Source organism: Xenopus laevis, chromosome 1L, assembly GCF_017654675.1.
Source record: "Xenopus laevis strain J_2021 chromosome 1L, Xenopus_laevis_v10.1, whole genome shotgun sequence".
NCBI classification, from domain to species: Eukaryota; Metazoa; Chordata; class Amphibia; order Anura; family Pipidae; genus Xenopus; species Xenopus laevis.
This window is the reverse complement of record NC_054371.1, coordinates 42,612,949-42,627,719: the sequence shown is the minus strand read 5'-3', so window position 1 is coordinate 42,627,719 and position 14,771 is coordinate 42,612,949. Positions and strand designations below refer to the sequence as shown.

General features: G+C 37.9%; 1 protein-coding gene across 3 annotated transcripts in view; it reads right to left on the bottom strand.

The window, feature by feature from the left end:
• paics.2.L (phosphoribosylaminoimidazole carboxylase, phosphoribosylaminoimidazole succinocarboxamide synthetase, gene 2 L homeolog) overlaps nucleotides 1–14,689 on the bottom strand; it is a 30,816-nt gene extending 16,127 nt beyond the window's left edge. For 2 of the 3 annotated variants that reach the window (XM_018230090.2, XM_018230101.2), the window contains exons 1-9: nucleotides 14,486–14,689; nucleotides 12,283–12,351; nucleotides 11,899–11,970; nucleotides 8,766–9,218; nucleotides 6,815–6,880; nucleotides 4,755–4,954; nucleotides 4,241–4,558; nucleotides 3,236–3,373; nucleotides 1,365–1,443 (exon numbers count right to left, since the gene is read on the bottom strand). In XM_018230090.2, the coding sequence (XP_018085579.1) occupies nucleotides 1,365–1,443; nucleotides 3,236–3,373; nucleotides 4,241–4,558; nucleotides 4,755–4,954; nucleotides 6,815–6,880; nucleotides 8,766–9,218; nucleotides 11,899–11,970; nucleotides 12,283–12,351; nucleotides 14,486–14,522 (1,432 nt within the window). In that variant the 5' untranslated portion in view covers nucleotides 14,523–14,689. Of the gene's footprint in view, nucleotides 1–1,364; nucleotides 1,444–3,235; nucleotides 3,374–4,240; nucleotides 4,559–4,754; nucleotides 4,955–6,814; nucleotides 6,898–8,765; nucleotides 9,219–11,898; nucleotides 11,971–12,282; nucleotides 12,352–14,485 lie in introns of those variants that run through there. The other variant, XM_041589021.1, reaches the window with a different exon arrangement.
• Between the last annotated feature and the right edge of the window lie 82 nt (nucleotides 14,690–14,771).

The window sequence follows — 14,771 nt, the reverse complement described above, 5'->3', positions numbered from 1 at the left end:
TCTCTAAGTTAATGTGCCAGCTTTTCTTGTGCAGTTTCCATTTGCCTAAATTTATCGGGCTTGGATGCATTGCCAATTCATCCTCTAGCAGAGTAACTTTATTCTCTAGGTGGTCTGGTCTCTCTGCGATTATTTTTTAAAGCCATTCATCTCAGAATTGAGAAGGCCATGTACATAGGCTTTCAAAGCTGTGTAATATAATCTACTACCCCCTTCATTTACTTTATTGGACTCTGCTATATCCTCGTCTAGCTGCTGCTGGTTGTCTAGGATACTTAACCAGCAGGGGTGTAGGGACCACCTGGTCTTACTTTGGGACGAGGATAGGTTTATCTGTAGCTTTAGGGGTGCATAGTCTAATATTCCTCTTGGAAGGTATTTAATGCCTGCTAGCATTATCAAGATTTTACAATTTGGCAAAGCCATATCTAATCTAAAGAGTACCATATGAGATGGTGACAAGCGGGAATACTGCCTAAGGTCTGGGTGCTTCATATAGTCCTCCAGTTGCCATTAGTTGGCCCAAATTAGTGGGAGCATCTATGTACTGCTTAGGATAGCTCAGGATCCTGTCCAGCAATGCATCAAGTATAGTGTTGAAGTCTTCCATTACTATCACCAATGCATGCAGGTACAACGAGACAAAGCGTTATAGCTGTGCTATAAACTTGTATGCATGCAAAAACAAATATCTGCCTTTAGGATCCAACTTCAGAGTTTCCAGTCTAAAGGAGGTTGTTCTATATACCAAAATGGTAACTCCGGATGGGTGGGTGGAGTACGTGGCATGATATCCCTAGCCTACCCATGGCCTTTTGAGCACCAGTAGTCTGCTCCATTGCATTTATTGTTTTGTTTTCTGCCTTTGTGGCAGGCAGGTGGTGAACACAATCACAAAAACACTAATAGGCAGGCAAGCAGGTAAGGGAATGCCCAAGGTTCAGCACAGAGGTGGTTAATACCGCATTAAGTCCAATGTACAGGCAACAGGTCAGGACAGGCAGCATATAGGCCAAGGTCAATACTAGGAAAAAAGGATCAGACACAAGAACTCATGGAAAGCATAAGGGCCTACAACCAGCAAAGTTGACAATAATAAAGTTGCAAAGTCCAACGGTGTCAGTGGGCCTTTTAAGTAATTTTCGCACCACTCGGCTTTGAACGTTGATGTCGCTACCTGCAGTATACCTGGTGTCTAATGGAGCCACTGCTCGCAACACGAATGTGATTCAATAGCTGTGTATTTGATTTAGTGTGTACACATAACAAGGGCAGAAGTAGTTAAAAAAAGGCTAAGAAATGCAATAATGCTCCAACATGTAGATATTTACCAACTGTTACATATTTACAAAATAAAAATGTACCTGGTGGTGTACTAATCCTGGAAACATCAGTGTCACTGCTTGCATCAGTAATGTATGGTTTGTTTTGGAAAAACATATTCTGAAATTATATAATTGAAAAAAATTCTCTAAATCCTTAGAAAATATTACAGTGTATTATGTAGTCAAATTTGAGTGGCAATTACAACGCTAATCCCAAACCAATGAAAGTAACAGAACAACATAATCAGAAGCAAGCAATACTCCCACACACAAAAAATATCCCAGTGGAGGAAATGCTAGCCTTAATAAGCACTATTGGGGAGAGTACAAAATAGCAATGGACCCCTCTACTGCCAAGTACCCTGGCCTGGTGCATTTTTTTTTTTATAGAAGAGGTGCTTAAAGACATTAAACATATAAGCCTAGAATTCGGTATTCAGTTGCTCATAGCTCAATTAACACCTCGTTGTTTGAGGCAGGGTATAAGGTTGTGATGTGGTGGTACAGTACTTGGTTCCCACTAGACTACACAAAATAAGTAACCACTATGATTCCTTATGTTTTAGGGGCTGTAGAGGTGAGGTCTTACCACAGTTGGTGGCAATGTCCCAAGTTCAACGATTCTGGACTAGAGTCTACGAAATGGTATTCCCCGTAACCAAAATAAATTTGACAAAGTCACTGGAGCAAGCCCTTCTAGTGCTTAGAATCCCAAATATCAATGGACACTCAAGGAAACTTATTACCCAAATATTTACAGCAGCTAAGCTAACCATTGCCAAATCTTGGAAAACACCACTTTTACCTGTTCAACAACTAAAAAACAAAATAAATTGGATTTTAGTTCATGAGAAATTGACCAGTATTTTAACAAGTCGATAGGGAACAGGAGGATTAGATGTATGATCGGGGATAAAGGGAATTTAGCTGAGGGAATGGATAAAACCCTAATACAAATTGCTAGGTAATTTGCTATCTAGAGGCCAGCTATCAATATGGGCCTTACTGATAAGATGTTAGACATATGTAAAAAAACGCTATTGAAGGGAACCCTAAAAACCGGCATAGAGCTGAAGGGGGCACCCTTTCAGTTTTTGGCATTACTTTTGCCTAGTTGTTGTTTCTGTTAATATACATTTGCTCTTGATTCTAAAGGTCCAACAGGGGACCTCAGCTTTAAAGCAAAATACACAGATCTAAATTTATGTAACCCTAGTCTAAATCTACTGTGAAATTACGTGAGCTTATGGGTTTGGCCTGAATTATATTTTTCCCCTTTACCTCCCTCCCTACCCCTTCTTCCTTTATCCCCCCCAAGGACAAGACATGGGCTACAATGTTAGTTGCTATTATTTTACAGTTTATTAACATCATTTTGTACAACATTATGTGAAACCTTATCTATGTTTTGTATTTGAACATTTTCAATAAAAGTATTTAAAAAAAAATATATATATATATATATATATATATATATATATATATATATATATATAAAAAATATCTTATAAAAATAAAAAATTTTTATTGTGGGCACAGAAACTAGTGGGCACAACAAAAAACTTAGTTTCTATGCCCACAATAAAAAAGTTTTTTATATTTATAAGACCTGTGAGTGCTACCTCTATGTACTTCTGTCTACCAATTTGCAAGGACTGCACTATTAATAACACATTAGTTGCTGGCATTTCCTGAATTCTTAATCCCTACTGAGCATGCTAATTTGAAGCTTTGCCGTCAAATTAATGACACTGTAACAAGTCATTACTTGTGGTCAACTATTTGACAATGAGCTTTGTGAAGATGAACTGACCCTTTAAGAACTGCAGATGGCTTGTCTTGAATTAACAGTAACAAGGTGTTTAGAATGTTCATTTGTATACTGCCATTATAAAATGCTCTGAACTTACCTTTGCAGGTGATGCAAGAGAGTGTTGTGTTTTTATGTATAATGAACCTTGTGCTGCTAGGCTTATAATTGCAATGCCACTCCATTTAAAGCCAGCTGACACATTAGGCTTAATTAATTTACGATTTCCTGGTAAACACTGCAAAGACATAATATATAAAAATTATACTAGGCCAGACAAAAATGTAGAATAGGAAGTTTTTTTTAGGGTATGCCCATCCGTGTATGTGATACACAGTACCTTACAAAATTTAAAAAAGAAACTAAAGACACATTCTACATCCTGATACCAAACAGCAAATTCAAACAAACCAGCAGTCCACTGAGAAACCTTCCCTATTATAAAATTGTCTTCATCGTTATTTTTTATATATACAGAATTTTTCTCTGTGAACCTCCTATTTGTTTCACTTTGTTCTTTAGGATCAAATGTTGCTTTATTTTCAATCTAAAATGTTGCCCTGTTTAGAGCAAGAAAAAATAGGGGGTTATTTATCAAAGGTCAAGTTTGTGAAGATTGAATAAACTCACAACTCAAATGTTTGCTAAAAAATCTAAAAAATGTATTATAACAAAATCCAAATGTAAAAAAAAACTCAACTGAGTGCAATTGGGGGGGAACCCAAATGCTCAAACTGATCAAGTTATCAGTGAAAAAATCTAGCACAGACCACCGAAAAAAACCTGAAAATCACGAAGGCTAAAAACATCTTCAAATGGTTCAAGGGATCTCTCCTTTTTTACTGAAACTACCCTCAAAAAACTTGAATTTTACAGAAAAAACACAACTTGACCTTTGATAAATATCCCCCATAGTGTCTAATTAAAAGAATAAATGACAAAAATTATGCTTAGCACAAATAATATTCACTGAACCAGTTTTAAAAGAGAGGGGTTATATTGTCCCTTTAAGTGCCATCTTTTACAAAAAGCCTTTATATTTATTTGGGGGGGGGGCACCTGTAAGACCTCGAGTTCCTGCTCATAATGGCAAAAAGAGGCTTACCTGTAAAAAAGAAAAGGTGAAGTCTTGGTCCTTGCACTTAAAACACTTTCGGAATAGGGAGGTTACTTCAGTCTTGAAGTTCTCAAAGGTCCAAGAAGACTGTATCAGTATCTTGCCAATTAGGCCCTGCATGGCTAGCTGTTCTCTTTCCGTCCCTCGTGGAACCCTGTAAGTGCAGTTTTCCTCTGGATACTCGGCAGGCAAACAAATTATATCTTTGGAAACTTTTCTAAATTTCCCGGAGGATGAGCGGCAGCGTTTGGCAGTGCGACTTGCCAAAATGTTATTCCTCTTAAACTTCGCTTGAAGCTGAAGAAACTGAAGTAAATTGAGACATTACATAGAAATGAAACAGTCACAAATAAGAAAAAGAACAAATGATTGAGGCAGAATTCTACAGTGTGCTTGAGCGGGAATAATTTAGACACGCAATGCAATGAGGTGGATTTAAAATGAGCCTGTGTAGACAGTTGGAGACAGAAACAACTGAATATAAGACTATTGCTAAACCAACTTGCGAAGAATAGTTGTGAAGTTCTGGCTGGTTAGCCTGCAGCTGCTCTCCGCTGACATCCTGATAACTGCCCTGCTGATTGTTAAACCTTGCCATTGGAGTTCCTTGTAGCTTTCCTATGGCAGTTAGGTCAGGAGTGTTATCAGAAGTGCGTGTCCTTGTAATCTCCGCTCGCTTTAATTTACCAGGAACTTGAGACTCTGCGAGAAAGACAAAGAATATGACAAGACTTTGTGCTAACCATTATTATTATGTACCCAAAAGCATGTGATCTGTAATCAACTTGCAATTTCTTGTTTACACTATGTCAGAGTCAGAACCAGTAGTGCAGAAAATATAGATCGATAGTTAAATAGATAGTAGAGATGAACTTAATCCAGGATTCGGTTCGGGATTTGGCCGAATCCTTGTGCCTGGCAGAACCGAATCCAAGTCCTCATTTGCATATGTAAATTAGGGGTGGGAGGGGAATCATGTGATTTTTCATCACAAAACAAGGAAGTAAAAAAATGTTTCCACTTTTTCCTTTCCTGCCCCCAATTTATATATGCAAATTAGGATTCTGATTCAGTTTGGTATTCGTCCGAATCTTTCACAAAGGATTCAGAGATTTGGCCGAATCTCAAATTGTGGATTCGATGCATCCCTTATAGATAGATACTGCTTTCAATACCAATACATTTACAACTAACTATAAAAACCACTGCAAAAATTTACATGGCATATAATGGAAAGTTGCTTAGAAACTGCAAAATAGAATAGAATATACAAAAATCAAGGAATTTAATTTATAAAACCGTTTAACAAGATAGATGTTTGTATCCTTAAACATTCCTTCTGTATTGTCTTATGTGTGGGATCTGTCATAAATCTTATGTAATATGATGTAACAGGACCCATGCAATATTATTAAAATCAGTGCCTCCTGCTAAAAAAAAAATTGAAGTCTGTTTCCCCGCTAGAGAAACTACAAGTCACAAGATGCATAAATGGCTGTGTGAGGTTTAAAAATAAATTAACAGTGGGTGATAAAAGGGGTGAAGGAGGTGCAAGGATTTACAGCAGGGTCAATGTACTTTACGTTGTGTCCTATCCTATAATCACCACAAATCGCTGTACATGTATGGGACCTGTTATGCAGAATGCTCGGGACTTGGGGTTTTCCAGATACGGGATCTTTATTTAATTTGGTTATTCATACCTTAAATCTACAAGAAAATCGTGTAAACCCAATAGGCTGGATTTGCTTCCAATAAGGATTAATTATATCTTAGTTTGGATCAAGTACAAGGTACTGTTTTATTATTACAGAGAAAAAGGAAACCATTTTTAAAAATTTGGATTATTTGATTATAATGGAGTCTATGGGAGACAGTCTATCTGTAATTCGGAGCATTATGGATAACAGGTTTCCAGATAACGGATCCAATACCTGTATACAGCATTCTACTTTTCAATTGTCAATCACACTTAGGGGCAGATTTATTAAGGGTTGAATTTCGAAGTAATGGGAGTTTTTTTGAACCCCCATAACTTTGCAATTTGAATAATAAAAGACTAGCCAAAATTTATTTAAAAAAATTAAAGTTTTTTTTTTGTGGGTGAATAGGCTCTATTCGATCGTTCGAATCGTTGTAAGATCAAAATCGATTCGTAGTATTTTAAAAAAAAAAACTTGTTTCAAAGTCCACCAATTGACTCCAAATAGGTTCTAGGAGGTCCCCCATAGGCTAAAACAGCAATTCGGCAGGTTTTAAATGGCGAATGGTCGAAGTTTTAAAGAGTCAGTGCATGATAAATTTTGATATTTGATTTTTTTTCAAATTTGAATCGAATATAGACTATTCCCTAGTTTAAGTACACAAAAATAGCTTGAAATATTTAACTTCGAATTTTTACTTAAACCCTTGATAAATCTGCCTCTTAAATTACATAATGGTCATGAAGTGGAGGAACACTTCCAGTAGCCAAAAACTGGTTTTGACACACTATTTTTACAAAGGTATCCTCTGGACAAAGTTTATTTAAAAATGGTGCATTATAAGTCAACCAGTACCCACCATATTCAGAAGATTTTCTCTTGATTCTTAAAGGCAGTGTTTGATCTTCCATATTCATTTCTTTTGCTGCCAAATGACCAAGCCTAAGGATTACTAGAACATATTTACATGTGCAAACTATATATAAATGATTTGTTTCTTGGAGCTTCATATATCATATATTTGTGTCATTTGCTCCAAGAACAAACAATTGTGTCAGTTTAGCAAAACTAGTCAATCACTCAAATGGCCCAAATACAAAAACATGGTTTTAAAGGACAAGGAAAGGGTTAACCACTTGGGGTCTGCAATTTAGTTAGGCACCCTCAAGTTGATACACTTGATAACCTCATACCCTGGGTCTGCACTATTCTACAATGTAAAATGCACCTGGTTACAGAACTTTAATGTTGTGCTCTGTGCTTCTACCACTTAAGTCTGAGATTAGCAATTATATTCACATAGTGGTGCCTAATAAATTATCGATTATATTGATTAATCCTTTCATTGACATGTAATGCAGCAAATATGGTAAAAGTTACTGTCTGCAGTCTGCTTCTCTTTTTGATCAGCAGTAAAAGTATTTCCTAAAAGCCAGTGGTTCCCAAATTGTAATGCCAGTCCTCTGAAGTAAGATTTGTCCCAGGGACAGACACTGCTTTAGGTCCTCTCTCCCTAAAAAATTATCTGCTGCTACTTTCTTGCCAGGCTACAAAACTAGGGGGTTACATATCAAAGGTTGAGTTGATTTTTTACAAGGAAAATTTGAGTTTTAGTGGGTATTTTTCAGTGAAAACTCGAATTTTTGGGTTAAAAAAAAAAAAAAAAAAAAACTAGTACCCCTAGGTGTAGGTAGATGCATTGTCTTTCCTTTCCTCTTTTCCTGCCCACCTTCTGCCAGAGCTCTTAATCTATTTTCCTTCTGCAGGAGAAAGACTATTTCCAATTTGTCAAGTTGGAAGACAGCTCCATCGCCTTTCTGATGCAGAAGCAAAATAATCTAACAACGATGTGGAAAAGTTGTTGGTAAAAGCAGCCCATTTTAAAATACTAATACTAAAAGTTAACTTAAAGACAAACTATCCTTAAAAGATGATATTGCACATAAGACTAGAAAGGAGAACAGGAAGGAAGGGGGACTGTAGGGAAAAAAGGAAATGAAGAGAGCATAAAAAAACACAGTAAGTAGATAGAAGTGGGCAGGTAGTGGGCAAGTAGGAATAAGCAGAATAGGAAAAAAACTAAAAGAACTAAAGAACTGTGTGGCAGAGAAGGGGAGAGTGGATAGTGAAATATTGATGTTGAGGAGCAAGGAAAGCAGAAGAAATGGGAGTATGGAAAGTGCATCAGATAGGCTATACATATGAGTTGATACATGGAAAAGCAACACCAAAAAGAGTAGAGAAAGACCTGAGACAATGTGAACAAAAAAAAAAAATAAGGAGAGAAAGAAGAATGTAGTATAATAAAGCATGTACCATAAAGTAGGAGTAGAAGGATTTATGTACTGACTCCACAGCCCTAATAAAAAGTAAGTAACATTTTTTAGATACCCTGACCCTGGGTGGGCATGGTTGGAATGGTAGTGGTCAGAAGGTTCATTGCCTGATGGTAAAAAAACAGCTGGGTGCCACAGCACATACCTCCATCTCTGAATTTCAATTTCAAAATCTGGTATCCCTTACCCTAGAAGTGCCTACGACCTGGGTCGAGCATAGGACCTGGGTCGAGAAAGGATATTTGCTTCTCACACATACTCCTCAGAACTCAGATTTAAGATTAGTTACAATGGTATTTGCTAAACAAGGTATAATACCATCAGTGTTATCATATATTTATAATCCTGAACTAAAAGTTTAAAAACCAAGGCTATGAACCAATCCAAAACAGATTCTCTCAGAGGTGTATGCAAAAGGGTTCCAAAAAATCAAGCCCCTGTATGTGTTCTGCAAGCATTTCACGTTGCTTTTACCTGCATTTCCCTGCAGACTGCTGTAACATTCTGGGGACTGCTCTGAATAGTTTCCTCTAGAGAACTTCCTCGTGCTGGTTTTGCTGCCTCCAGCATTTAATACACTTAACAGCCTTTGCATTAAATTCTCAACTTCATCATAAGAGTTTTCTTGGGACAGGTGTAGATTTCTATGGTTCTTGAGAAGAGAATATTCACATTTAAGGTTTTTATACTTTGTCCGACATTGTTTCCAGTCTTTGTTAATGCCGAATTCCATCATCCTTTGGGAGATCAATTCAAACAGTTCCTTGTTCTGGAAGGGCCCCTCCAGTTGCTGGCAGATCCTCTCATCTAGGCACACGTGCAGTAGAGAAACAACTTCATGATCACTCCAGTTCTCTGTTCCACCCTCATCTACAGTAACTATTCTGTAGTTACAGTCAGTTTTATCAAGCAGCTCTGGATCATCCTCTAGAAATATCATGTAAAATTCATAAAAGTACACATTAAGATGATTAGTTTAATAGTTATTGTTGATTCATGACTACCATATTACTTGTAATATCTCTTATCTGTGGCAACATTACAGTGCAAGCAAGGAAAAACAACGTACCAACATTCCAAGCCAGTTGCAATGAGGAACAAGTCCCTTGTGTTTATTGTGTCAAGATTAAACAATACAGTATCTAGTAGAATTAAGTCTAAGGCAACTGGACATTTAGGGGAAGATTTAGTAAGGTTCGAATTGTAAATTCGAATTTTCGAGTTGGATTTTTGGTCAAAACTCACAAATTTGAGTTGGGAGTAATGCAAATTCTAATTCGAGATTTTTCATACCTTGACCCTGGGAACAACTCGATTTTGACTATTCACCACCTAAAACATGCTGAGTTCACGTAGAAATCAATGGCAGAGGTCCAGTGACCCATTTGAAGATGTTAAAGGGTTTGTTCGCCTTTAAATTAACTTTGAGTATGATGTAAAGCAGCGGTCCCCAACCAGTGGCTCGTGAGCAACATGTTGTTCTCTGACCCCTTGGATGTTGCTCCCAGTGGCCTCAAAGCAGGTGCTTATTTTTGAATAAAAACCATTTGTACTGCCAAACAGATCCTCTTGTAGGCTGCCAGTCCACATAGGGGCTACCAAATAGCCAATCACAGCACTTATTTGGCATCCCTGGGAACTTGTTTCATGCCTGTGTTGCTCCCTAACTCTTTTTACATTTCAGTGTGGCTCACGAGTAAAAAAGGTTGGGGATCCCTGATGTAGAGAGTGATATTCTGAGACAATTTGCAATTGGTTTTCATTTTTTATTATTTGCGTTATTTAGCTTTTTATTCAGCAGCTCGGTTTGTAATTTCAGCCATCTGGTTGCTAGGACTCAAATTACCCTAGCAACCATGCATTAATATGAATAAGAGACTGGAATATGAATAGGAGAGGCCTGGAATAGAAAAGATGAGTAATAAAAAGTAATAATAACAATAAATCTGTAGCCTTATAGAACTTTTGTTTTTTAGATGGGGTCAGTGACCCCAATTGAAAACTGGAAAGTGTCAGAAGAAGAAGGCAAATAATTCAAAAACTATTAAAAAGAAAAAACGAAGGCCAATGGAAAAGTTACTTACAATTAGCCATTCTATAACATACTAAAGGTTTACTTAAAGGTGAACCACCCTTTAATGGCCTTCCTGACATTCCAGATTTTCTTGGAGAAAAACTTGATTTGGGGTTAGTTGAATTCAATTTGATTCAAGTTTTCGAGTTTTAGATGTTCGAGTTTTTTATTAAATAAGATACTATTTGAGTTTCGAGGTCATTCGAAGTAAAAAAAACCCCAGAGTTTCACCACTCATCCAATTGGCTTCTTTGGTTGAACTGAATAAAATTACTGAACTCAGCAATTTGATAGGTTACTTTTGTGTGAAGCACACCCCAGCCATGTTGTTCCAGGCTCCCAGATATTCTATGCACCGCTCTGGGCGGCTATATACACATAACAAAGCATTTTCAAATAGCTACGTATTGCACATGAGCTCAGCTAAAATAAGTGAGAGGATAAATGGAAGCCTGAAACAAGATGCCAACAGCATGTTCAACAAAAATACCTATGGACACAGCAACAGCCCCTGATAGATTAGAGTAATGGTGGGGGGGTGCATAACAAATTGTTTTCATGGTCCATGTATAGAGCACCTTAAAATACATTTTTAGTATGTTATAGACAATGGTATTTTATAGCTTATATCTTGGTCTTAATTATTTACATTTAGAATTGAAATGGATATTTGGTTGTAATTAACAATACAGCAGTTCAGAAGTCAGAAACAAAAATGAATTAGTAGAGGACCAGAACAGAACTAAAGCCTCACAGTCAAGTTGAAACTACCCTTTTTTTTTTTTAACAGTCGAGCCAACTCCCATCCACGAATTTAACTAATTTTATCAATAATTCTAAATCGGATGGGAAAGTAGTGTGTCAATTCAAATCATACGATTAATGATCCAAAAACTCGACTCGGAGGAAAACCAGAGCGGATCCCAATGTCATTAAACAACTTCAGGGACATCTGAAATTGACTTCCACATGACCGTCAGCAGGTTTGAGATGGAGTATTTTCAGATTCAGATTTTTAGCAACTTTGGGTTATAATAAATTAGGGATGCACCGAATCCAGTATTTTGGATTCGGCCGAGCCTCCGAATCCTTCGCGAAAGATTCGGCAGAATACCGAACCAAATCCTACTTTGCATATGCAAATTAGGGGTGGGAAGGGGAAAACCTTTTTTACTTCCTTGTTTTGTGACAAAAAGTCACACAATTTCCCTCCCCGTCCCTAATTTGCATATGCGAATTAGGATTCGGTTCGGGCAGAAGGATTCGGCCGAATCCGAATCCTGCAGAAAAAGGCCGAATCATGAACCGAATCCTGGATTCAGTGCATCCCTATAATAAATCGCTAAAAATTTTAGTTTTTATTTTTCCATGAAAAATTCGAGTTTTCCCCCTTTAAAAACTCAACTAGAACAATTTGAGGTTTAATAAATGGGTCCCTTAATGTTCATTAAAAGCCTCTACTTTAATTAATTTACATACAGTTTCATTTATTGTATCTAACAAATATAAATGTAGTATATGTTAAGTTTTTACCTGATTTTATCATCATGTCTGCTCCATGTGAATAATGTTGCTCGTCAGACGTGGTGCTTGAAGAAGCAGCCCCTATGAACGAAGTTTGTGATACATTAGTAAAATACACGTCAGGAGGGTTTTTTTTTTTTTTTTTTAAGAGCCACCATATCTTTTTCCCTCAAAAGTATTTGCTTATTATTAAATGCTCATGCCATTGCTGGATTTATTCATGATAGAATATGCCCATATATGTGGAAAATACACAGTTCCTTCTGACCTTTTGCACAAATACACCATTGCTTGAACGAATGCTAAATGAATGAATGAATACAGGGTGACAAACAGCACAGTAGTCCATGCAACATCTCTATGTACAGCATTTCATATTTAGTGTGAACATACCTCCATCAGAAGGCTCTTCTTTAACAGTTGCCATTGCTGTATTTATTTCAGCACACACCTCCTGGGAACCTTTTTTTTATAGGAAAAAATATATATAAAAGGATATCAGTGCCAAAACACCAAAATATACATGTGCCCAAATATTGATATTATTGCTGAAGACGTAATTTTAAAAAAAGGACAATATTTTTATTGTTCAGTATAAAAATAAAAACTGGGTAAATGGATAGGCTGTGCAAAATAAAAAATGTCTCTAATATAGTTAGTTAGCCAAAAATGTAATGTATTAAGGCTCGAGTAACTGGATGTGTAACATTACAGAACAGAACACTACTTCCTGCTTTTCAGCTCTCTTGGTTACCCTGGTTACCAGGCAGTAACCAATCAATGACTTGAGGGAGGGCCACGTGGGTCATAACTGTTGCTTTTGAATCTGCGCTGAATGCTGAAGATCAATTGCAAACTCACTGAACAGTTATGTCCCATGTACCCCCCTTCAAGTCACTGACTAACTCAGAGTTAGAGAGCTGAAAAGCAGGAAGTTGTGTTCTGTTCTGTTCTGCATCCAGTCACTCCAGCCTTTATACATTACATTTTTGGCTAACTAATAATATTATTTTGCACAGCCTATCTATTTACCCAGTTTTTTTTACACTGAACTGTTCCTTTAAAGGAGAATTCAACCTGTGGGGAAAAAAACCCGTACCCCCCACCCATCAGGCTAACAACCCCCCCCACCCCCCCGGGGGAAATGCCCCATACTCCATACTTACCCCTCAGCGCAGATTCTTCCAGCGAAGTTGCACGCATCTTCCGCATCCTCTGTAAGATGACTGGGAGATCGGTATTTTTGCGCATGCGCAGTTGGAGCAGCTTTCCGGTATGCGTCAACTGCGCATGCTGGAATTCCACAGAAATTGGCGATCTCTCAGTCAGCTTACCGAGGAGCCGGAAGATGGATGCGTGGAACTTCTCTGGAAGAATCTTCGCGAGCACATTCATAGAGGCTACCAAACATCAGACAATACATTTACGACAACAAAACAAAGGTACAGGTATGGGATCTATTATCTGGAAACCCATTATCCAGAAAGCTCCAATTACAGGGAGGCCGTCTCCCATAGACTCTATTATAATCAAATAATACAATTTTTTAAAGGAGATATATAGGATAAATGAAAAAACCCTAATTTTGTAGGCAATTATAAGTAATATATGATGTTGCTTTTACATGGTGCTAAAATTAATATTATCCTTAAAAATAGCTCCTTTATTAGAGCTCCCTAGAGATGTGCACTGGTCCCTGTTCATGTTTCAAATGAGGGGTGGGCGTGTCCTAACATTCCCTGCCAGAAGCACAGTAGGAAGGGGACAGCCAATCATAACCCTGCAGTCACACAAGCACAGACAGGCTTCAGTTCCCTATCAGGTCCTGCTAGCTGCTGATTGGTTCCTGTCCTACAGTGCAGTGAGCTGAGTACAGGCGGCTCCCCTGCACAGCCTGGGAATTCAGGGAGCAGGAAGTGGAAGAGAAGGGAGGTATTATTAGGGTTTTTGTAGAAATATTCAATAATTCAGCCTGAAACACTACTTTTTTTATATCTAAATGAGTATAACGCACTGGTATGTTCTTATTTTGTACACAAAATGTCTCCTTTAAAATTATTTCCTTTTTCTCTATAATAATAAAACAGTAGCTTATACTTGATCCAAACTAAGATATAATTAATCCTTATTAGAAGCAGAACCGGCCAATTGGGTTTATTTAATGTTTACATGATTTTCTAGTAGACTTAAAGCATGAAGATGCAAATTACAGAAACATCTGTTATCCGGAAAACCACGGGCTCGAGCATTCTGTATAACAGGTCCCATAGCTGTACAAAAAGATGCCTCCCTTCATGTGCTGCCAAAGACTGTGGGGCTCATTTCCAAAGGTGCAGTAACCAATAGGAACCAGTTTGGCATTTGCTTTTATTATTCCACCTGTGAGAGACTTATTATAGTTTGATCCTGATTGGTTAGGCTGCTAGCTGTGTACATTGTAGCTAAAATTGCCTTTTTGAGTCTCTCTTGCTATCCAGGCACCAGGCAGAGGGTCGGTTTCTGACTCCCAAACATGCTCTGAGTGATGCTGAACCCACCCATTTACTATAAGCAGAACTATGAGCTCTCTGACATGAACAAGTCATATATTAATAACCTGGTGCGCCGCCTCCTGTTTCTTCAGCCATGAACATTTAGCGAGGTCCAAATGCGCATACTTCACTTTCCCTGTATCTCTGTACTGAAAGCTACACAGGTCAACAACGCGCAGGCCCAACTCCATCAATAGGTCCCTTGCGACGCGCAAGCGCCTTCCCAACAATGTGTCATCAGTCCCCGCCCAGCTCTGTCCCTCGTGTTTGCGTCATCAGTCCCCGCCCAGCTCCGTCCCTCATGTTTACGTCATCAGTCCCCGCCCAGCTCTGTCCCTCATGTGTCCGTCA